At 40.4% G+C, this 24,533-nt stretch overlaps 1 protein-coding gene across 2 annotated transcripts in view; it reads right to left on the bottom strand.

Moving 5' to 3' along the window:
- Positions 1-24,533, bottom strand: part of LOC309703472 (protein NLRC3-like) — a 59,854-nt gene that overhangs the window by 11,858 nt on the left and 23,463 nt on the right. Inside the window, exons 6-11 of one of the 2 annotated variants that reach the window (XM_082528318.1) lie at positions 14,138-14,422; positions 10,837-12,649; positions 9,807-9,980; positions 9,367-9,540; positions 9,034-9,207; positions 6,407-6,580 (exon numbers count right to left, since the gene is read on the bottom strand). In XM_082528318.1, the coding sequence (XP_082384444.1) occupies positions 6,407-6,580; positions 9,034-9,207; positions 9,367-9,540; positions 9,807-9,980; positions 10,837-12,649; positions 14,138-14,422 (2,794 nt within the window). The remainder of the gene's footprint in view (positions 1-6,406; positions 6,581-9,033; positions 9,208-9,366; positions 9,541-9,806; positions 9,981-10,836; positions 12,650-14,137; positions 14,423-24,533) is intronic. The other variant, XM_082528319.1, reaches the window with a different exon arrangement.

Genomic DNA, 24,533 nt, shown 5'->3' on the forward strand with positions numbered 1-24,533 from the left:
GAGAGAGAAAAAAACCTCTCTTATGGAAGACCTGGTTTATTTGGTTAAGACAAGTTCTGTCTTTGTTCATGTGTGTTTATTATGTGTTCTGAGTATTGTTATGTTGGTGCAGGAAAATAAGTTGGAAACATGAGAAATGGAAGAGAATGGGATTCAAAAATATTTATTATGCCTCACATAGATCTGGCAAAAAAAGAGGAGTGGCCATTCTGATACCGAACAAGGTTGGTTTTGAGTTTTCTGGAGAACATAAAGAGGGAAGATTTGTGTTGGTGAAAGGGAAAATGGAACAGGAAGACGTCACGCTGTGTAATATATATGCACCCCCTGGTAGTAGTACAGGGTTCTTTAAGGAGATATTCAGTCTTATTGCCGCAGAAAGTGTTGGTACATGTATATGTGCAGGAGATTTCAATTAACTTCTCCATCCAAAATGGGATACAACTAGCCGAGACCGGAGGGGAACTAAATTAGAGAAACAAGTAAAAACAATGTTATCTGAGTTGGGGCTTATAGATATATGGAGATATTTACACAAACATGAACGCAAATTTACATTTTATTCAGCGAGACATGATATGTACTCGAGGATTGATTATTTCTTTACTTTTAGTAAAGATCTCCACAGAGTGAAGGATTGTATAATAGGACAGAGAGATTTATCTGATCATTCGGGATTAACTATGAAGATTGGGTTTAAAGCTAGCCCCAAAAACACCTTATGGAGGCTTAACACAGGTCTGTTAAATAATGACTCGTTTAAAAGAGAAATGGGACAGGAGTTACAAACATATTTATAACTCAATGACAATCGAACAGTTAATCCTACAATTTTATGGGATGTGGCTAAGGCATACCTTAGGGGTAAAATTATTGCAAAATGTGCAGTCCTAAAGAAGGTGAGAGCAAAAAAGCTGTCAGATTTCCAGGAAAATTTGGAAAAATTGGAACAACTGCACACCGTTACAAGGTGCCCCCAGGTATTGGAGTAGTTGAGGCTGGTTAAACAGGAGATCCACAAAATTTTAAGTGAGGAAATTGAAAAAAAAATAAAATATAATAGACAACGGTGGTATGAGGCAGGACCGAAGCTGCTAGGCTATTATCATGGAGACTCAGGAGGCAACAACAGGAGAACACTTCCAGTTGAGGTTCCAGAAAAACAATTTAGGGATGGGATATGCATTGCTCAAGATTCATATGGGGTAATAAAAGGCCGAGAGTGAAATATGCAACAATGCAGCTGCCTGGTGAGTGGGGAGGCATGGCTCTACCGTGCTTTGAGGATTACTATCTGGCAGCCCAGATCAGACCTCTAGTGTGCTGGTGTAACTCTAAGTTTGAGGCAAAATGGAAGGACATTGAGCTTTCTTTGATGGATTTCCCAATACAGTCTGTTCTGGGGTCTCTTGAGAGTTTGCCACAGGCATATCAGGTGCAAAATTTATGTGTAAGTTTTTCCCTGAAAAAATGGGCAGATGTGATTAAAATTTTTGGTCTTAATAGGGAAATAGGGTTGCTGGGATGGCCAGCGTATCTCCCACGCTTCCTTCCAGCATTGTTAGACCATAAATTCAGGGAGTGGTCCAGGCATGGAATCACTGCAATCTGTAAGATAGTTAAGCATGGGGAGCTGATCAATTTTGAGGACGTGTCAGATTTACGAGATCGGCAGGGAAGATTTTTATCGTTACCTACAGGTTCAGAGCTTCTTCCGGAAGGAAATTAGAATGCTTGACGCAGATGCTAGTGGGGTGATCCAAATATTTATGGATGCTTAGGGTGAGAACATTATAAGAGGTACTATAGGCAAAATATATAGAAGTTTTACAGCCATAAAAACGACCTCAACAAGATATGTCAGTCATCGATGGGAAAAAGAAGCAGGTATAACTATCTCAGAGGAAGATTGGTTGCGGATGTGGAAGAATGTGTTATCTACCACAAATTCTTTAACATGGCGAGATTTTGGATGGAAGAATTTAATTAGATTCTTCATCACACCAAAGCAGAAATCCAAAATAAGTGGTTCAGGCGCTTCATGGGAGTGCGGGGAGGTCGCTGCAGGTTGCTTCCATGTCTTCTGGTCATGCCCTAAACTGAAGACCTTTTGGGAGGAGATTAAACAAATGGTGATGGATGTGCTGGAAGTAACACTGGACTTCTCCTTTAGTACCATGTACCTTGAGAATATCCCTGAGGATATAAAAAACAGAGACTCATACTTACTGAAAATAATTATGATTGCGTGCAAAAAGGCAATTACTAAGTGTTGGTTACAGACAAGCCCCCCCACACGGAAGCTGGTCATAGACATTATTAACACAATTCATCATATGGAACTGATTACCCTTTCACTGCGGCTACAGAAGGAGAAAGGAGAGAGACTTTGGGACCGATGGGATTGTTATACGTCAAGAGACTAGAAACTGATACCTCTGTGATGCAGAGGGACAGCTGCAAATTTGTTTGAATGGGACATGCACCTGTGTAATATCTGTAAGTAAAACAAGGCGTTGTGTATTTTGGAATATGTGAACATATGTGAATGTGTTGGTTTCCCTTGCCCTCTTTAGTTCTGTATGTAAAATAAGATGAAAATCAATAAAGATAAAGTATTAAAAAAATATCTCTAACGAAGTAATATAAATGACTGTATCCTGGAGAATAAATGACTTAACTCTCAGTGCAGGTGATTCTAGAAAGTGACATAGTATTGCGCAATAGAATAAAGGAAGTAGCAGCGTTTGATGGGGGGATGAAACAAATATTCAATATTCAATAAGCTACTGTTGGGTAATATTGCATGCTCTGAAAAGGAAAAGAATAACATTGGTAATCGTCTCAGGAAAATCACCTAGAGAGTGAGGAAGAGTTATACAGTCTTATTGCCACCGGCACAAAGGATTTACTGTTGCGGTCAATTCTGCATTTTGGGGCAATGAGTCTTTTGCTGTGTTTGCTCCAATGGTCCATCATGGGGGCGTGCATTGGGTGCATTGTCCATGATAGAAAGAAGCTTTTTTTAGCATTCTCCTCTCAGACACCTCCTCCAGGTTGTTAAATCTGACACCCAGGACAGAAACAGCATTTTTAATCAGTTTGTTCAGCCTGTTGACATCAGCTGTCTTCACCCCACTTCCCCAGCACACAGCTGCAAAAAACACAACACTCTCCAACACCGAGTGATAGAACTTGGTCAGCATTTTCCTATCAACATTGAAGGACCTGAGTTGACTCAGTAGAAAAAGCCGGCTCTGCCCTTTTTTGAAGATAGCATTGGTGTTCTTGGTCCAGTCCAGTTTACAGTCCAAGTGTACCCCCAGGTACCGGTAGTCCTCAACAATCTCCACATCAGCCCCTCTGATGGTGACAGGGTTAGAAGGAGGAGCCTGCTTCCTAAAGTCCATAATCAGTTCTTTTGTCTTTGTGATGTTAAGTTGTAGGTGGTTAAGCTCACACCACTTGACAAAGCTGTTCTCCACACTCCTGTACTCCTCCTCCTGTCCATCCCTGATAAAGCCCACAATGGCAGAGTCATCCGAGAATTTCTGCAGATGACATGACTGAGATTGGTACCTGAAGTCAGATGTGTAGAGGGTGAAGAGGAAGGGTGATAGCACCATCCCCTGCGGCGCCCCTGTGCTGCTCAGGATGTTATCTGAGCGGCAGCTCTTCAGTCGTACATACTGTGGTCGACTTGTTAAATAGTCTGTAATCCAACCTACCAGTGGGGCGTCCACTTGTGAGCTTATTCCCCAGCAGTGATGGTCTGATCGTGTTAAAAGCACTAGAGAAGTCAAATAACATGACCCTCACAGTGCTCCCAACAATGTCTGGATGAGAATAAGCCTGGTCCAGCAGGTAGATGATGGCATCCTCCACACCGATACGAGGTTGATAATCAAACTGCAGGGGGTCCAGCCAGGGCTCCACGAGCAGACGCACATGTTTCAGGATGAGTCTCTCTAGCGTCTTCATGACATGTGAGGTCAGAGCCACAGGCCTGTAGTCACCGAGGGTCGACGGGTTGATCTTTTTAGGGACAGGAACCAGGTAGGAAGTCTTCCAGAGTGATGGGACTCTCTGCATTTCCAGACTCATGTTGAAGATGCGTTGTAGAACTCCAGACAGCTGGGAAGCACAGCACCTGAGGGCCTTGTCAATATTGTCTTGATGAGAATCACAAAGAACATCCCAGTCCGTTGACTCAAAGCATCCCTGCAGAGTCTCTTCCTACTCCCTTGTCCATGTTGTAATGGTTTTTATGGCTGCAGGTTGTCTCTGAATGGCAGGTCTGTAAAGGGGCTGGAGGTAGACTGGGTTGTGATCAGCCCTGCCCAGAGGAGGGAGAGGGCTGGAGGTGTATGCCTCAGTAGCATTGGCATTAAACACGTCTAGTGTTTTATTGTCTCTTGTATTGCAGTTCACATACTGCTTGAATGTAGGTAGAACAGTGGAGAGGTTTGTGTGGTTAAAATCACCCGTTATAGCCATAAACGCAGAGGGACTACGATTTAGTAGGTCCGCTGTCACAGAGCTGATGACATCATATGCCTGCGCCACATTGGCGTCAGGGATGATGTAAACAATGACGATAATGAGGGAAAACTCCCCCGGTAAATAATATGGTTGAAGACCGACTGCTAACAGTTCGACTTGTTTGTTACACACAGCCATCCTCATGATAACGTGACTGGGGGAACACCAGCAGTTGTTAACATAAAGACTGAATCCTCCTCCCCTATTCTTCTCGCTGCTGCCTGGGTCCCTGACTGCTCTCACACATGTAAATCTGTTTATATCCACCACCTGGTCCGGGATGTTTTTGTGCAGCCATGTCTGCGTGAAACATATAACACTGCATTCTCAGAAAACTTTCTCTGTCCTTGTTAGCGTTGCGATCTCTTCCATTTTATTAATCAGCGATCTGACATTGCAGGTCACTACTGATGGGAGAGCAGGACGGAATCTTTTCCTCCTCAGTCTTCGTGTTTTCCCAGCTCTGCAGCCGCAGTTGATCTTGATCAACGCGGAGGTCTCATGCTGAACACCGGCATGGCTATGCTGTCTTAGTCCCAGCAGCAGGTCCCGGCTATAGACAAAGGGGCAGTGTGGCGTCGTGGTCATTTCAGTAGTTTTACAAAGAGTTTCTAGTCCAAACATGGATAAAAATTTCTCGACAACACAAGAAGTATAAACTAAATAAACTAACTAAGTAGACAAAAAGAAATAAATAAGAGGAAAAGAAAGAAAGCGGAAAGTAATTTTCAACTGTAGGGAGTATGCTAGACAGTCAGGTGTTCTGCATCGAAGAACACCTGAAAGTTTTCCATGTGGGAACAGCGTTTACACTGGAATCTGCCTTTGATGGATTTTTTTTTGAGCAAATGTGACACTCAGCAGTATAACTGACAAACAAAACAAAACAATAACTACACAACACACTAACTACAGCCTCCAAACACGCTAAACGTCACTAATGTCTCACATATGAAAACTCTCTCTCTCTCTTTCTTTCGCTCGCCCGCTTTCCGTCGCGGGTGTTGCTCCTAAAAACTCCCCCTTCTCCCTAAACAACCAAATGTCACATGTTGCTATATCATTTTTGCAATTGGCTAACATGGTAAACTCTAACACCAATAGGGAAGGGGTGTTTTTTCTTTTTTCACTCACAAACGGAGAGTGTTTGCTAGTGCTGTCTGTAGAAAACACCGTTTTACCATTCTTCCCGCTGTAAACACCACTGTTTTTTTCAGAAAAAAATATCATGTGTATTTCTTATCATAACTCTGGTTTTACGTGGCCCATCGACACAATTCTAAAAGTGGTATGTAGTTTGAAGTCCCCACTTTTAACCCCAAGTTGAAATGGAGACTTTGACTCGATGCATTTTGTAGCTGTGTCATCTTAAATTGGTCATGTGATTTTGATGCGCCGGCGCGTCCGGCGACCCCAGAGGGTTAATTCGTGCAATTACTTAAGCGCCCCAGAAATTAAGTGATTTTGTTAAGAAAATGCTTTAGTTCCTCACATTTTTATCTTTTTGTTCAACCTACTGAGCACAAGCTGAAAGTCTGAACTTCAACTACATCTCAGTTTTTTTTATTTAAAATTCCCTGTAGTAACCAAAATTTAAAAATGTTGTCTCTGTCAAAATATTTATGGACCTAACTGTAGTTTTAATTTTAATTAAATTCTCAACATGATTTATGAGTTATCATAAATGTTCCTGCAAACACACTCCTTGGAGATAAATATCCATGTACTATCCGGGCTAGACTAGTGTGTCTGTCTTGCATGTGTGACTGTTCATGTCTCACCTGCTGGAAACAAAAAGGAAGTGAGTGAAGGATACAGGAAATGTTTCCAGTTCTTCCTCCTCTATCAGACATTCTCTCCATACCTGAGAGTGTCCAGTGTCCAGCCTGGATCCTTCAATCCAGCCGACAGCAGCTTTATGCCTGAGTGCCCTGGATGATTGTATCTCAGGTCCAGCTCTCTCAGATGGGAGGGGTTGGAGCTCAGAGCTGAGGCCAGAGAAGTACAGCCTTCTTTTGTGATCAGACAGCCTGAAAGACTGCAGACACACACAACAACAATCCATATGTGAACAGTGATTTTCTGTTGGTCAGATACAATAACATCTATCCATTTCCAGCCATTAAATTTAATTTAACTTGTTTATAAGTGAAAATTCCCAACAGACAACAACAGTCATCTCAAATTGTTTAACAGTGTACGTTAACACTCCACAATATTAGAGAGAGAGCCAACCATCAGACCAGCACTGCCTGAAATCGGAAGTGATGTCATTTTGCGGAAATGTAGTTTTTTACCATCGGGGCCTCATGAGCCTATACTTGTGTTTTTAATAGTTATGTTGGACTTTCTGTGTCGTTTCTGGGATGCTTAGGACTCATATTGCACTGCTGGAAATAGTTTATTTTCATGCATATGCTGCTTTTTTGCAAATTTGCACTATAATATTTATTTTCCGTTTTTCCTGCAGTGTATAGAAATTGGTGTATTTCAAAAATAAAACTATGAAGACACTCAAAATAAATTTCCTGTGGTGGGAAACTATTTTGTGCAACTTTTTTGTATTTACAGTTTTGAGGGATAAGCCTCTTAAATTTCTCTAACTAGAAATATATGTTAAAAAAAAAGAAAAACGATTTAAAAAATATTTGTAGTTTATTGCACTTTCTTGCAATTTATGTAATTTCTATGCACTTAATGCATACATATTATTAAAATTTGGGCTATACTGATTGTATTGATGTATAGCAACTTGAAATGCTCCCAAAAATGGCACCACAGCATGTAAAAATATAATATAAGCTCTGGCGGACTTGGTTCTATGGTAGGTCTTAAAGGGTTAATAATGTATACATAAACAATGAGATTCAAGATGGGTCAAATTCGATAATATTCGACACACCTGTAAAGTAGAAATATCAGTAAAATACACAGTAAGTAATATGACTGAATTATTAATAAAAAAGAACTTAATATAATTGATGACTAGCAAACTTTTGTGGCATTTGTCAACACCATTAGAAAAAGGGTCAACACCGTCAGACAAAAATCCTGATGGTGTTGACATCTGATGGTGCTGACAAAATACCCTACTTTCTCTCATAACACATGTTTTTCTGACAGAAGCCATCTTGTTTTTCATCAGATGCTTATGGCCTCTGCAATCTACCTAAATGAAACTCCTTTTACATAAAAATAATTAAATATTGCATTACATCAACTTTGGTGTTGATGCACTATGGTTGTGACACAGAGTTTTATCAGAAAGGTATACCATAAATGAAATAAAAACAAAAAAATTATGACAGCAGTGACCTCATGGCATATGTATCAAACAGGAACTGGTAAAAGGGTCCCCAGAGTGTAAGCTACCCACAATAATTCCTGATTTTTTTTTTTTACTTGATGGTGTTGACAAAAACTCTGAACACGATTTTAATCACTTAATATGTAAAAATAAATTTTCAATTGCATATTTTGATATTATATAAGATGTTGACTTAAAAACTTAGTGACGAGAACCATGATGTTTAATTTTACACTACTTTTAATTTTATTTTCTGTATTTTAATATTATCACACCTGCTTCTGGACAATGGATTTTTAAGGTACTGGTAATATACTGTACAATTTAAAATAAATATATAAGTAAAACAAAATTCAAAATCATACTTTTGTTGTATAAACATTGCCTTGGTTTGTTTTTTAGTCAGTTGGGTTAACACTTGTATTCATATTTTTAACCCCAAAATTGGGTTTTATCTGGCGGACAAATCACTGACACATGTTTTGAGCTAAGAGAGGATTCAATAAGATGTGGACGATGCAGGCAACAGTGCCCTGTGGTGAAGATTGAAGTGACAGTCTTGTTTTCCAGACAGTCATAGTAAATTTGATTATATTTTCAGGATGGAAATCTTCAAAAAATCTAATTATAATATATCCAACAGCTCTGTGAAAAACCTGCATAACATAGAATCATAGGAATCATGCTGGAAGATTTGAATTTTAGTCCTGCTGAAGTGACGACGTTTGACTCAGAGAGTCAGATACAAATCTTTTTTTGAGAAAATAGCTTTTAAAATATGATTGTAAAATTCAAGATTTTTCTTTGCAAGGAAGACACAAACAGTGAAGCAATAACACCAGTAACCCCCTAAATATCGAAATGTGATGTCATTAAAGACATAATAATTTCATTAATGCCCAATAGACACTAAAACATGTAATTTGGACATTTTATTCCCAAAGAAATCACATTTATATATTTTGGGCACAAACGAGGCCTAAATCTCTAAATTAGCCAGTGAATTCCTTTTTTTAAACAAACAAACACATGATTATGAAAAGTTTTACACTGTATTTCAGTGTCTAATAATCCACTCAAATGTAAATACATGTTCACTTGACAGCTCTTTAAAGGTTACCTGCTTATGCAATAATATGAATCACATTTTAAATGAGCATCTGTGGAAAAGCTTGAATCCTGACCTGAGAGTTTCCACTGTACAATGTGACCTCTTTATTCCAGCAGAAAGAAGCTTCACTGCTGAATCCTGCAGGTCAGAATTACTCAGGTCGAGCTTTCTCAGATTAGAGGACTGAGAAGTGTGAACTGAGGACAGAGCTTCACAGCTTGTCTCTGAGAGGTTACAGCCACTCAGTCTGAAAAAAACAAAACAAGACAAATACTCATGTAAAGATTGTTAATATATTTCAGAATTGTATATCTCATCTTTTTTTTTTAAACTTAACATACATCGTCATATGCATGAACTTGGATAAATTACTTAATTGTTTTTAAAAAAAGTCATTTGCTTTAACCTCAGTGCATTCAGTTTACAGTTTAAACTTTGAAGTCCAGCAGACAGAAGCTTCACTTCTGAATCCTGCAGGTTTTTGATACTCAGGTCCAGCTCCCTCAGACAAGAGGATCGAGAGCTGAGAACTGAGGACAGAGCTTCACAGTTTTCCAATGAGAGTTCACAGACGTTGAGTCTGAAAATAAAAACATGAGACTGTTGTTAAAGTGGGATCAGGGTTCAATAACTAATCCTGTATTTTAAAGAATCCTCTTATCTTGAACTGAACAGGTTAGTAAAACTCTTTAACTTAGAAATGATTGAAAATGCTAAGAAACAACAATAAATGGATAAAGTTAACTTTTACTGGCTAAATTGTTGGATAGGTTAATTTTGTCAGTTGATAAAAACAAAAAAGCAAACAAACAAAGAAATAAACAAACCAAAAAAAATTGATCTGACCTCAGAATATTCAGTTTGGCGTGCGGACTCTCCACTGCATTCGACAGAAGCTTTACTGCTGAATGCTTCAGGCTGTTGGTACTTAGGTCCAGCTCTCTCAGACTGCAGGACTGGGAGCTGATGAGTGATAACAAACGTTCACAGCCTCTCTCTGACAGGTTACAACTGCTCAACCTGAAAAAAACAAACAAGCACAAAACCAAACAATATTTGTGACAATAATAATCAATATAATAAGTCTGTGTACAGTACAATGTATAATTAACTAAAAAATACATACAATTTAAATGCCGGAGAAGAAAAACACTTTAAATTTGTAGAAACACAATTATACCAACATATCTAAATGGAGTGAAGAGCAGGTAGTTTTAGTGACATTAGTTCAGAGTCTGCTGACATGGGCGTGTGGGTACTACAGTTACTAAAGTACTGTTGGTCACTTTATTAATTCTAATATCTGTGATTAGTATAAATCTAGTTATAAATAATTTATCACATGCTGGATTTGGTTGAGACTCATTTCATTTTCTGTCATTTTCTTTTTGATTTCATAAAACATCCTGAAGGGCAGCAGCCAGTCATCATAGGCTCCTCCACCATTTGGTTTAGAATTCTAAAAGAAGCCTGTAAAGCCTGTAGATTCCAATTAACCCCCACTTAGTTCATGTCTTTGGTCTGTGGGAGGAAGCTGGAGTACCCGGAGAGAACCCACGAAAACACGGGGAGACCAAGCAAACTCAACACAGAAAGAACTGAACCTGATAGTGAAATTGAATTCAGGACCTTCTTCCTGGGAGGCAACAGTTCTAACCACCGTAAAACTGTGCTGCCCTCCAACTGTCTTAGGGCGAGAGCCAGGGTACACCCTGGACAGGTCGCCAGTCTGTCATAGGGCTAACAACATTTTTTTTTATGTTTTGAAACAAAACTAGGTTCCTGGAAATGAGGACACTGTTTGTTTGTTTTTTGGGTTTTTTTTTTTGTAGGAACATGATTTTAAGAATGAAGGTACAAAGACATATTTACTTACAGAGCTTTGTTGGAGGCTTTGACCACTGGCAGCAGCCTCAGAAGAGCCTTCTCTGAAGCAGAGTATTTCTTCAGGTCAAACTCATCCAGATCTTTTTCTGATGACAGTAAGATGAAGACCAGAGCTGACCACTGAGCAGGAGACAGTTCATCTGTGGAGAGACTTCCTGATCTTAGGGACTGTTGGATCTCCTCCACTAGAGAACGATCATTCAGTTCATTCAAACAGTGGAACAGATTGATGCTTTTCTCTGCAGACATATTTTGACTGAGCTTCTTCTTGATGTACTGAACTGTTTCCTGATTGGTCTGTGATCTACTTCCTGTCTGTGTCATCAGACCTCGTAGGAGAGTCTGATTGGCCTGCAGTGAAAGACCCAGGAGGAAGCGGAGGAACAAGTCGAGGTGTCCATTTGGACTCTGTAAGGCCTTGTCCACAGCACTCTGGTAGAAATGGTACTCTGCAGATTCTACTGATTTTTGTTTTTCAGATAATTTGGACCACATAGAGGTTGTTTGTTGTCCTTCCAGCAGATTGAGTCCAGAGTTGATGAAGGTCAGATGGACATGAAGAGCAGCCAGAAACTCCTGAACACTCAGATGGATGAAGCAGAACACCTTGTCCTGGTACAGTCCTCTTTCCTCTTTAAAGATCTGTGTGAACACTCCTGAGCACACTGAGGCTGCTCTGATATCGATGCCACACTCTGTCAGGTCTGATTCATAGAAGATCAGGTTTCCTTTCTGCAGCTGATCAAAAGCCAGTTTTCCCAGAGACTCAATCATCTTCCTGCTCTCTGGACTCCAGTGTGGATCTGTCTCAGCTCCTCCATCATACTTGACCTTCTTCACCTTGGCCTGAACCACCAGGAAGTGGATGTACATCTCAGTCAGGGTCTTGGGCAGCTCTCCTCCCTCTCTTGTTTCCAGCACATCCTCCAGAACTGTAGCAGTGATCCAGCAGAAGACTGGGATGTGGCACATGATGTGGAGGCTTCGTGATGTCTTGATGTGTGAGATGATCCTGCTGGCCTGCTCCTCATCCCTGAATCTCTTCCTGAAGTACTCCTCCTTCTGTGGGTCAATGAACCCTCTGATCTCTGTCACCATAGAAACACACTTTGGAGGGATCTGATCAGCTGCTGCAGGTCGTGTGGTTATCCAGAGGCGAGCAAAAGGAAGGAGTCCCCCCCTGATGAGGTTTATCAGCAGCACATCCACTGAGGTGGACTTTCTAGGGTCAGTTAGGATTGTAGTTTTGTGGAAGTCCAGAGGAAGTCGACACTCATCCAGACCATCAAAGATGAACACAACCTGGAAGTCTTCAAAGCTGCAGATTCCTGCTTCTTTGGTTTCAGTAAAGAAGTGATGAACAAGTTCCACCAAGCTGAACTTTTCCTCTTTCAGCACATTCAGCTCTCTGAAACTGAATGGAAATATGAACTGGATGTGCTGGTTGGCTTTGTCTTCAGCCCAGTCCAGGGTGTATTTCTGTGTTAAGACTGTTTTCCCAATGCCAGCCACTCCCTTTGTCAGCACTGTTCTGATTGGTTCATCCCTTCCAGGTATGTCTTTAAAGATGTCTTCTTGTCTGATTGTTGTTTCTGATCTGTCGGTTTTCCTGGATGCTGTTTCAATCTGTCTGACCTCATGTTCATCATTGACCTCTGCAGTCCCTCCCTCTGTGATGTAGAGCTCTGTGTAGATCTTATTCAGGAGGGTTGGGTTTCCTGCTTTAGCGATCCCCTCAAACACACACTGGAACTTCTTCTTCAGCTTGGATTTAAGATGATGCTGACAACTTTGAAGAGTCTCTGAACAAATCATTTAAAATAGCGGAAAAAAATGTTTATTTCTTTTTCTTCTGTTTTTAATTTACCATTTTACATATATTATATTTTTTGTAAAAATTCTGTCCAGATCTGAAATTATAATAATGAAGAAATCTTACAAATTTTAACTGTACCACCCTGCTGTTAAAGTCCAGTGTTGCCAACTCAGTAAGGAAAATTGCTATTGGCTGTCCTAAAAGTCGCTAGAAGTCGCTAAATGAAATCATTGCCTAATTTGCATCATTGGTCATGCCTGTATCATTGTAACAGACACTGTTAGAGAGAGAAATGACATTGTGAAAGAGAAAAACTGATTAAAAAACACCCTAAATGCCTTTGGAAAAATCACATTTATTTTAGCAAGTATTGCTTTTTTAATGTCACAATTTCAACCCTCCTTCTTTATCCGGACTTGTGACCACCAAACTGACCCAAAACAGGCACTCTGGCAGATTTAGTTTTGTGTGTTTCTGTTCTTTTTTAAAGTAGTTTTAAACCTTGTGATCAAGAAAAAATAAACGGCAAAGCAACTGAAAGCTCTGCTTCCCATGGTGGTGAGGCAGAAAGAAGGCACAGCAAGCTGGATGGAGGAAGAGGATTGAAGTGAGTGGGCAGAAGAGGTAGTGCTTAACAGGTCAGAAAGGTAAGGAGGAGCAAGGTTATGAAGGGCCTTTTAGGTGAGCAGAAGAAGCTTGTACACAATCCAGAATTTCTCAGGCAGCCAATGAAGTTCCTGAAGAACGGACGTGATGTGCTAGTAAGAGGGGGTTCTGGTAATAATGCGGGCAGTGGAGTTTTGAACCAGTTGAAGGTTATGAAGGAATTTTTATAGGAGGTAACAAGACTATGAACAAGAATGGACGTAGACTGGGTGAAAAGAGTAGGAGGTATTCTTTTAAAGTTGCGTAGATGGAAATAGGCAGAATGTGAGATTATTGATGTGAGATTTAAAGGATAGTGAACTGTCTAGGATGACACCAAGGCTCTTAACCTGAGGTGAGGGGAAAACTGGAGTTATCAATAGTGAGTGAGAAATGATTTGCCTTCAATAGGTTAAATTAAGTGCCAATAAGGAGTATTTTAGTTTGATCTTCATTAAGCTTAAGGAAATTAGAGCTGAACCAGAAATTTAATTTGGATAAACATTCTTTAAGGGAAGAAGGTGGGAGAGAGGAATCAGGCCTGCAGGAGAGATATAACTGGGTGTCATCAGCAAAACAGAGAAAATTAAGATCAAATTTATGGAAAATTATACCAAGAAGGAGGATGTAAATTAGGAAGAGAAGAGGGCCTAAGACTGACATACGGGGTACACCTGAAGTTACTAGGTATAGACAATAGTCTATTATGTATGCTGTAGAATTGAGCTCCTGTTGTCTGCTTTTTCTTAAATTGAATTCTGAGGTTATACACTCTCACATCTCAACAAATCATGCAAAGAAAACATTTTTACACAAAAAGTGAACTCACCTTGCTGAACAGATGGATCAGAGTATAAACGTAGCTGATAGAAAAGAGAGAGATCTACAGTCTGAAGATGTCTGATCATTATCCTGCAGGCTTTGTCCCCTTTCTTCTTCACTGTGTCAATGAAGCAGCGTGCCTTATCTGCTCTGACAGGGTTCTTCTCCAGTATCGATTCTTTCTCCAATTCATTTAAAACACCATCACTTACAAGGGCCTCAAGGAGCTGTTTAAGGAGTTCTGTTGATACCCTCCAAACAAAGGCTGACCGCACCTTGGAAAGCTTCTCCTCTATAGGAAATAGAAAGAGATGTAAACACAAATCCCATTAAAACATTGCCCTTTTAAAACTAGAAATTTTCTCTTTTAACATTAGAACAGCTGAATCCAGAGCTAGCTATATCTGATTAATAAATAAACATACAGGGGACTGTAGCTAGATCACAGCTCAAGACTAAGTTTTTGCTATGGTTGCACTGGTGCACCTAACCTTTTTTTCTTAGGTACACCAGCCCAAAAGTGAGGTGCACCCAATTTTTTCAACTGCATCGCTTAAAACCGCAATTTTACATGTTCACTTGTTTTTGAAAATTGCTGTCCAAACAGACAATATTGGTTTGTTAATGATTTACTAACAATCTTGTCAGGACAAAGTTCTTTATTTGGAGCAGAGCTCTGCAAAAAGGATTGTCAGGGTCCTGGGTCATTTGACTAAGGACCCCAAAGCGCTTTACACATCCAGTCATCCACCCACTGACAGAGGCGAGGCTGCCGGACACTGGTGCCACCGGGCCCTCTGACCACCACCAGTAGGCAACGGGTGAAGTGTCTTGCCCAAGGACACAACGACCGAGACTGTCCAAGCCGGGGCTCGAACCAGCAACCTTCCAATTACAAGGCGAACTCCCAACTCTTGAGCCAAGATCCCCAATACATCTTCCAATGGGCACTTTATGCTGTTTATGTTTATGTTATTTTTCTTTGTGCCCTTTAAAAATCTATATGGAGGAATAATAATAATAACAATAATAATAATAATAATAATAATAATAATACATTTTATTTAAAAGCACCTATCAAGACACCCATGGACTATTAATAATGGAATAAAATGCGTAATACAACAATGACAATGAAGAACAACAAAAATCAAATTAATTACACAATAAAATAAACAAATTTCACAGTTAATATGTAGATTTGAACAGATGGGTTAGTAGTTGAGATGTAAACTGGGGGAGAATGTGGGGGGAATGGGGGGAATGTTTGTTATATCTGGGAGTAGAGAGTTCCACAGAGTTCCACAGCTGGTTTACACACAGCTGAGGCAAAGCAACTGAAAGCTCTGCTTCCCATGGTGGTGAGGCAGAAAGAAGGCACAGCAAGTGTCCTGGGACATTTGACCCAGCATTTTGTGTTCATCATTATTATGATTTTATGTTCTGGTTTATTCTGATGATGTATTTGGGTTTAGACTTTTTAAGTTCTTTGGGTTTTGGTTCTGTGCTTCCTCTGTCTGCCCGTGTGTTCCCTCCCTCTTGCAATGTCTGAGGTCTTGTGTCAAGCTCGTGTCTCCGCATACCTGTTGTTGTTTTTCCTGTTTTACTTTGATAGTCTCTGTCCTGTGTTTAGTTGGTCTGGCTTTGCTTCCCCTTGTCTCGTATACACTTACTCACTTTTCTGTCAGTGGGCTCTGGCTCAGAGTCGGTCGCATCTGGCTCATTATTTGATGCTTCTTCCGGACCAGTGTTAGACATAACCTGAAAAGGTGATGGCTCCGTGTCAGAGCACTGGCTATGAATTTCAGATGGATTAGGACTTAATGAAAAAGTTGTTAATCATTCTTTTCATCTTTTCTCATTACCCACAGCTGTATCCACTTCTACCCTGCCCAGGCTACTCGCCTCTTTCTATCTGCCTGCACTTTCAAACTGTTATATTTTCCTCCTTTATTTCCAAGAGTTACACACACACACAAACAACATGGGGTGGTGCCCTCTACTGGTGTTAGCTTGTATACCACACAAGAGAGTGATATTATACCCCTTTCGTCAAACTGACAGGTCATTAATTATTCATGAGCTCCGGAAGTAGGAAGTAATTAAGTAATAAAAATATGATATTCATAAAAATATAATTGATTATTTAGAAAGTTTCTTATATATCAAAATAGCATTCTTTTATTTCTTTAAGCAATTAAATTTTTATTTTTATTTTTTTATGCTCAAAAAACGCCATCTGGTGGCGGGACAGTATGAGTGTGTGCGCGCGCCCGCGCGCGCCCGAGGCTGTGTGTCTGGGCGCGCGGGGGCGCGCCCGTGTCTCCGGACCGTGCTCTCTCGGGCTCCGTGCTCATGTGTTTAAAAATGTATTAAACCATATTAAAATTGTTTAGTTAAACTTGTGCTTTTGTAACGTTCAGTATGGCCACAAACACATGCTGCATGCCTTGGGGGAAAACTTTATTTCGATTTATATGCATTTGTAGATTTAGAATAAAACTCATACTCAGAAAAAACTCGCGATCCCCTAACCCTCCTTAGAAACATAAGCAGGGAAAACTCCTTAAAAAACCCTCCGCGTTTTCTCCAAAACCCTACAATAACTTGTTAGGGTGCCCCCTCTATTCCCAAAACCTTATATTCGATAACAGGGGAAATCCTGAAAAAATCCTTAGTCTTTTTTCTCAAATTCAGCGCCCCGCGGCTCCCTTCATGCTCAGCCAAACAAAGCCAAAACTCCTTTAAAAAAAAATTCTCCGCGATTTCTCCAAAACCCTAGAATAACTTGTTAGCTACCCCTCTATTCCCAAAAAAAAAAAAGCGCTATAATCCAAAAACATTGGGAAAGCTCCTTACTCTTTTTTCTTCAAAAACTTCCCTCTTACTAGCAAGCTCTAAAATTCAACCCACACTCTAAGTTCTACCTCGCTCTTAATCTCCGATCCACAACTTCTTGCAGAGCACAATTTTTCCTGCTTGTTCGCTCCGCGCTCAGACCCCGAATGCGCTGCTTACCTCGTTTGAAAATTCCCCCCTTAGACCAACTCCGCCTCACTGCGCCCCGCTGCCAATCACATAACCCTTGCACCGCTCCCTTTGCACCCCGGTTAGCCAATCCGCTCCAGGCTCGATTTACCTTCTCAGCCATAGGTTAATTCACTTACTGGCATTCAGGATAAATAATCTAACATTTCAGCTTAAATTTAACTGTTTTTTTCTCTCTCAGAAAAAACAAGCAAGTTTTCTCTTTTTTCACAAAGAAGCATGGCCGTGAGACCTACCAACCTAACGGTGCTTTCTCAAACTCCTGTAAACTGCTACAGAGCTTCCGCCACGGCGTCTGAACTCAGAAGACTACATCTCTGCAGAGTGCAGCCAACAGCAGCGGCCAACCGTTTGGAGCAAAGATTCAGCCTCAACAATGGCAGGTTTTGGGGTTATGCCTTCAGCCTACCACAGAGTGAAATCTTTTTCTATCAGCTCAAAGCCGGTGAAAGTTTTGGTCCGCTAACACCGCGGATCGCTTTTACTAGCTCTGACTGGGCGGTTATTACACTCATTACCACCCCTGAAATAGAGAGAAGCGTGCGGGAAACCAGCTCTCAGCAACCGCGAACCAGAGACCAGCAAACACAGACGCATCGGGTTTTCAAAGAGGAATACTCGTTCCCTCCATTCACCCAAGAACACAAACGACTCCGGACTGAAAACACGGTGACCAAAACCGTCACATACACCCAGTGGGAGACCAAGAGCACTCCATTTTGCAGATGGGTATGTAGAGTTAGTCGACAAACATGCGAGCAAGCTTGCACAGATGATTTTGTGATCGACCTTACAAACTCCCAGTCCGGGGTTTTCAGCACATTGCTTCGGATTCCGACTCAGCACTGGCTCAACATGATGGCCGAGAACAATGCGACAATATTAAACCTGTTCAAAATGAGTAAAAGTACAACTGAGCTGGTGATGGTTGGAAATAACCCGCCACGGTCAACATACCCCCACCCCCACTTCCGGTCCCCCCTTACCCCGCCTTCTCCTAACCCTAACCCTTAAAAACCGCAATCGCTCTCTCATCCACTACTTAAAACAACCATGACTAACCACAGCTTTGGACCCCTCAGCTCTCTATCTCCATCATCCCTCCGACCATCAGCTGCTTCTACACCACCACCCACTCCGCCAATGGATCTCGCTACACCGCCACCCACTCCGCCAATGGATCTCGCTACACCGGGCTCTTTTCCGAGAGTCTGAAGACAACGAGCCTTCGCCCGCAGACAACGATGAGGCCGCGACTCTACTCCCTACTGCTGTTTTTGAACTTATAAAATTGACTGTAAAGTACCTCGTTAACTCCTTGCTCCAGAAACACAGACAAGATGTCTGTCAAGGATGTGAGGTGTCACATCCCTCACAAAGACGACATTCATGTCTTTTCCCACTGGAAAAATATTACTTTTTCAAGTACTATGATGAACTCAGCAGAAGATTATGGAATGGACATTTCACCAACACATTATTACAAATTTTGCGGTTAGAGGGTTTTTCACCACCAGCGGCTCAAGTCAGAGGTGTGGCCCAAGCATATCTCTTTGAACTCCGAGATGCCCGTGATATAGAGACCGCACTGTTAGAAATTGACTCAAGCATTACAGAAGTTACCCGGACCACAATTGATAAAGTACTATATGACAAATACTCCCTTTGGCTCCCCTAGTAATCGTTTTTTCTTCTCTCCCTCTTTTACCATTTATTTTTCTTAACATGTTTTTTTATTTTTCTTATTTTTTACTTTTAAATGTTTTTCTCTGTTAGTTTTTATAACTTTTCTTGTTCATGTTTATTGTTTTGTTCATTACATCAGATTAAATAGTTTGTTGAAAACCATTACCTGAAATAAAACTTTTTTGGAAAAGCATTGCAACAATCAATCTTGTTATTTGTTTCGCACCCATTCAAATCTCTTGCTTCCATGACATCAGATTAAATAGTTTGTGGAAAACCATTACATCAAATAAAACTTTTTTGGAAAAGCGTTGCAGTAAATCAAACTAATTATTTTTTTTCACTAGAAAAGAAACAAACTATAATGTTATTAATTATATCAAATAAAAAATATATTTGCAAACTCGTTACATGACATAAAACTAGCCGCTCATAATGAAATAAAACCATAGTTAAACATAACTTGAAAGATCACACATGGCAGAGCAGAATCTATTGAAACGTGCATATTATGACCCAGCTCACCCTGGTAGCTTTTGTGGTGTGGAAAAATTGATTAAAAGCATACAGGATGAAACTGGTACAAAGATTAACGCGCAAACAGCACTGAAATTCCTCTCTGGACAAGACGCTTACACCTTACACCGAGCTGCACGCCTGCGCTTTCCGAGAAACCGTGTGTTTGTCCCCAGACCTCTTAATCAATACCAAGCAGACCTTTGTGATATGAGAGCGTTAGCCGAGCATAATGATGGCTATCAATATTTACTTACAGTTATAGATGTTTTCTCTAAAAAAGCTTATGCAAGAATCTTGAAAAACAAAACAGGCGTTCAAGTCACTAAGGCATTTGAATCTGTCTTGAAACATGGCCAAATCCCACAAAAACTCCAAACAGATAGCGGTAAGGAATTTTTTAATTCCAGTTTTCAATCTTTAATGAAAAAGTATGGTATAAATCATTTTGCTACAGGGAGCGATCTAAAAGCATCAGTTTGTGAAAGGTTTAATAGAACTCTTAAAAGTAAAATGTATAGATATTTCACTGCTGCAAATACACGTAGATATATCGATGTGTTACAAGATTTATTAGACAGCTATAACAGTAGTTACCATCGTTCCATAAAAATGACCCCGAATCAAGTAAATTCAGACAACACAGCCTTAGTATTTCAAAACCTGTATGGCACCTCTTCTCGCTGTAGAAAAAACCCCATGAAATTTAAAAAAGGTGATCACGTTAGGCTCTCTAAAGTCAGAGGTGTGTTTGATAAGCGGTATGAGCAAACATTCACAAGCGAGGTGTTTACTATTGACCAATGCATACCTAGAGATCCTCCCGTTTATAAAATCAAAGATTATGACGGGGAAGAAATTATCGGTAGTTTTTATGAGCATGAGCTGCAGAAAATCACTCTTGTCAAGGATAAGCTCTATCACATAGAGAAAATTCTCTCAAAACGTAAACAGAGGGGACAGGTTTATTTCCTGGTCAAATGGAGGAGCTGGCCTGAGAAATTTAATAGCTGGGTTAAAGCCAGTGAGCTTAAAACCATCGCATAACAAACTTCGGACCACACACGCACCTTGGTAACCTTGGTAACGGGTCAGCAATGACTGTCAGGTCGCAGGGTTTTTATGTCACGCTTCCATTAAATGCAAGTTTGAATGTATTTAAAACTAACACCAGCAGCTGTTTCCGTGTGGATCTCGCCCAGCATCTCAATCTCGATGGGGCATGGGAGGTTGCTCTCACTGAAATTTCATATCCCTATACATGGCTTAATCTCCCTAATGATAAGGCTTATTTTGAATGTAGGAGAAAGGGTGATGCTGAGCCTGATAACGTGGTTAAAACCAAAATACGCGCCGGGTTTTATGAGCATGCTGAAACTTTGAGAGCTGAGATTGAGGCCTGCCTGAGGCGTATCGGCTCTGATATTTATCTAAAATATCATCCCATTGTTAAAAAGTTTGAATTCACAGCTGGGGGAATATATCAACTAAGGTTTTTTCCGCCTCTCGCATATATGCTTGGTGTACCAGCAGGTGTATGGCAACGATTTGAGCGCAAATTTGCCCCATATCCTTCAGATATAAAGGCTGGCTGTTATCATCTATTCTGTTATTCTGATATAGCTGCCTTACAGCTCGTGGGTGATAGCTACTCCCCGCTACTGCGTACTGTGAAAATAGAGGGCAATTACGGAGATATCGTGACCCTATCTTTTAACAAACCAGACTATATTCCAGTTGCACGAAGACAAATTGAAAATATCCATATTGAAATCAAAACCGATCAGAACGAGCCTGTAAACTTTACCTACGGTAAAACGATAGTAAAGCTACATTTCCGGCCTGTCAAGGATCTTGCATAACTCATAACAAAAAAAAAAAAAAAAAAAAGGATAATAATAGATTTATAGGGTATTATCAAACGCAGGCTGGTAACGGTCTGCCCGGATTTTCAGGTGCGCCTGTAATTTACGGGCGCGGAATAGCGTCTATTTTCTCTAAATTGTTTAGATTTGTAACCCCGTTCATAAAGAGGGGTGTGAGCATCGCAAAGCCTCACCTCAAATCTGCTGTCAAAGGTTTTGCTTCTGATATTGTCACCTCATCACTCTCAAATTTAACTCGGTCGAACACACCAGAACAGCAAGAGGGTTCGGGGCTGACCCTAATTTCGCGCAGACCCTTGAAGCGGCCCCCAGGTCAGAGGTTGAGAGAGTTTAAAAAGCGCAGGAAAACGGTGAAAAAGAGACAGAGTGGGAAAACCGTCAGACGGACAGGACGCAAGACTGATATATTCTAAAAACAACATCAACTAAGAAGCAAAACAGCAATGTCTTTACTTCACGAGAGATCAAACGAATGCACCTTGAGTGAGTTAGATATTTTTACAGCCCCACTCACTCAGATGTCTATCGAGGACAAATGTTATTCAGAAATTCTACCAGTAACAGCGCTCACAGATCGGGGACCTCTGGAATTTTATGTCCCCGGAAATGGCTTGCATTACTTAGATCTGAATGATACACTGCTCAGTTTAAGAATGAAAATAACAAACCATGATGGTAGCAATATTGCAGCAGACGCTAATGTTGGAATTATAAATTACCCTTTAAACACCATCTTCAGTCAGTGTGACGTCACATTGGGCGACAGACTGATTTCACAAGCGAGTTCGACACATGCATATAGAGCCATAATTGAAACATATTTAAATTACTCAGAAGAAACTCTGAAAACTCAATTTACTGCAGGTCTGTTTTACAAAGATACTGCTGGCTCACACGACTCCCATGTTATCAATAACGGGCCGAATAGGGGCTTAGTCCGGAGGGCAGTTTACAGTGAACGCTCGCGAGAGTTCCATGTGATCGGTCCGCTACATTCGGACATATTTTTCTGCGAAAAACTCTTACTAAATAATGTGGATCTACGGATTAAACTCACAAGAGCAAACGATGCTTTCACCCTCATGGCGCCTGAAAATTCCAATTACCATCTCAATATTGTTGGGGCATCATTGTTCGTAAGGAAAGTCACGGTGTCCCCCGCTGTCCGTGTTGGCCACGCCTCCGCTCTCATGCATGCGAATGCATTGTATCCCATCTCCCGGATTAATGTAAAAACATTTTCAATACCCGAGAACTCACGGATATCACATCATGAGAATCTGTTTCTGGGCTCACTTCCCCGTTACCTGGTCATAGGCATGGTTAACCATGAGGCTTTTACAGGTCGATATGATTTATGCCCTTTCAATTTCCAGCACAACAATCTAGAGTTTTTGGCTCTGTGTCATGAAAGTAAGCAAATACCAGCCAAAGCGTTTCAACCCAATTTTGCTGAAAATCAATCCGTAAGAGAGTTTTACAGCCTGTACACTGCTACCGGGAGAAACCTGAAAGATTTGTCCTTGTGCATTGACAGACAGGAGTTTGAACAAGGATATACACTGTTTGTGTTCAATATGAATCCTTCAGATGACAATCAGGCCTTGTCACCTGTGATAAATGGCAACTTGAGACTTGAAATGCGCTTCAGAGTGCCACTACCTCACACAACGACACTGATCGTTTATGCTTGTTATGATTCCATTCTCGAGATCAATTCCAAAAGACAAGTTTTGGTTGATTATTACTAAGGTTTCACTTTTTTTTTTTTTTTTTTTAATTGAATCATGAACAATCACCAATTGGAAAGTATTATGAGACTGTTAGTGGGCGATAGTTTTTTTGGAGTTTATGCAGAAGATGAATTATTAACATTACTCAAACGCTCGTTTAAACGACCTACATATATGATCATAAATACAGATCCGAGGAACAAACCTGGAACTCACTGGCTGGCTATTACTTTAGATGAAGATGGAGATGCTAGTTTTTACGATTCGTTTGGATTCCCACCAGATTATCTTTTTTACCCGAAAAGTATTGTAACATTTCTGAAAAAGCATGCTAAACGAGTATCTTTTCATCAAAGACAGCTACAAGCCACACTCTCGACTGTATGTGGCCAGCACTGCATATTTTTTCTGGCTAACAAATCGCGTGGAAAGAGTTATGAGGATGTACTTGCTTTATATAGCTCTGACCAAATCAAAAATGATAGCATGGTCTCGTGTTTTGTAAAACGATTTATCAGATGTGTATTAATATGTAATGCTAGCAATTTTAATCAAACTTCGTGTTCTCTGAAAGCTTTTAATGATTGTCATTTGTGCTAAAAATATTTCAATAAAACTATCAAACGTTTTCTTTCGGAAAAAAAAGTGGTGTATTGTGCTTATTTGTTATATAAAAACATGAGAAACAATTAACTTTTAAAAACAATAAGGTTTTATTTTTTGGTTTTTGATTACATCAGAAATACACCCAAGATGGTGTGATGCTCTTGCTTTTCTTCTTCTTTTTTTTCTTAACAATAACATCATCCTCAGATGATGTGTGGTATTCTCCTGTTTCTCCTTTTAACGCTGCTATTTCTCTTCTAGCTGATAAGTTTCCAATAGTTGATAGGGGTATTTTTACATCCGCCAACATTCGCGCGAGCGAGCTCCAGCCTATGGGTTTTACACTTGCACGGGGACTTGCTAAAAATTTCATCAGGTCCAACATTTGACTACCTACAATGGGCTTTTCTCTATGCATCAATTCGCCCTCCTCACTCCATCCGATGTGACCTTTTGATGCTAATATTCTACGCATTAGATATTCAGTGTTTCTCTTTGAACGTGGATTTATGTGGGTTAAAACATCGTGTAAAACCTTATTCACACTTCCCCTCTTTCCCCCCTCTGCGCTTTCTTCCTGATGATATTCATCGGATCTCTCACTCTCACTCCCTTTACGCTCTCTGGGGATTCTTAGTGTTATCTCTCTGGTTTCATCTGCTTTCTGTCTCTCAAGCACCAGATACTTTTGTAAAAGCATATTATACTTTTTAATTTTCTCATCTGGTGCTAGACCTTGAGTCTCCAGTACTTGTCTCATTTGACTATCCAGATCATCCTCCGCCTTCTCTCTGATATTCACTCGAGAAGCATTTGCATGTGTTTCATTTAAGCGTTTGATCTGCTCAGGTGAGATCAGATACATTTTCTGCATTTTTATTTGCGAATTGCCCCAATAGCTAAGTCTGCCACAATGGGTAAAACTGTT

The sequence above is a fragment of the Aulonocara stuartgranti genome (genome assembly GCF_965226115.1).
Source record: "Aulonocara stuartgranti genome assembly, chromosome: 3".
Classification (NCBI taxonomy): domain Eukaryota; kingdom Metazoa; phylum Chordata; class Actinopteri; order Cichliformes; family Cichlidae; genus Aulonocara; species Aulonocara stuartgranti.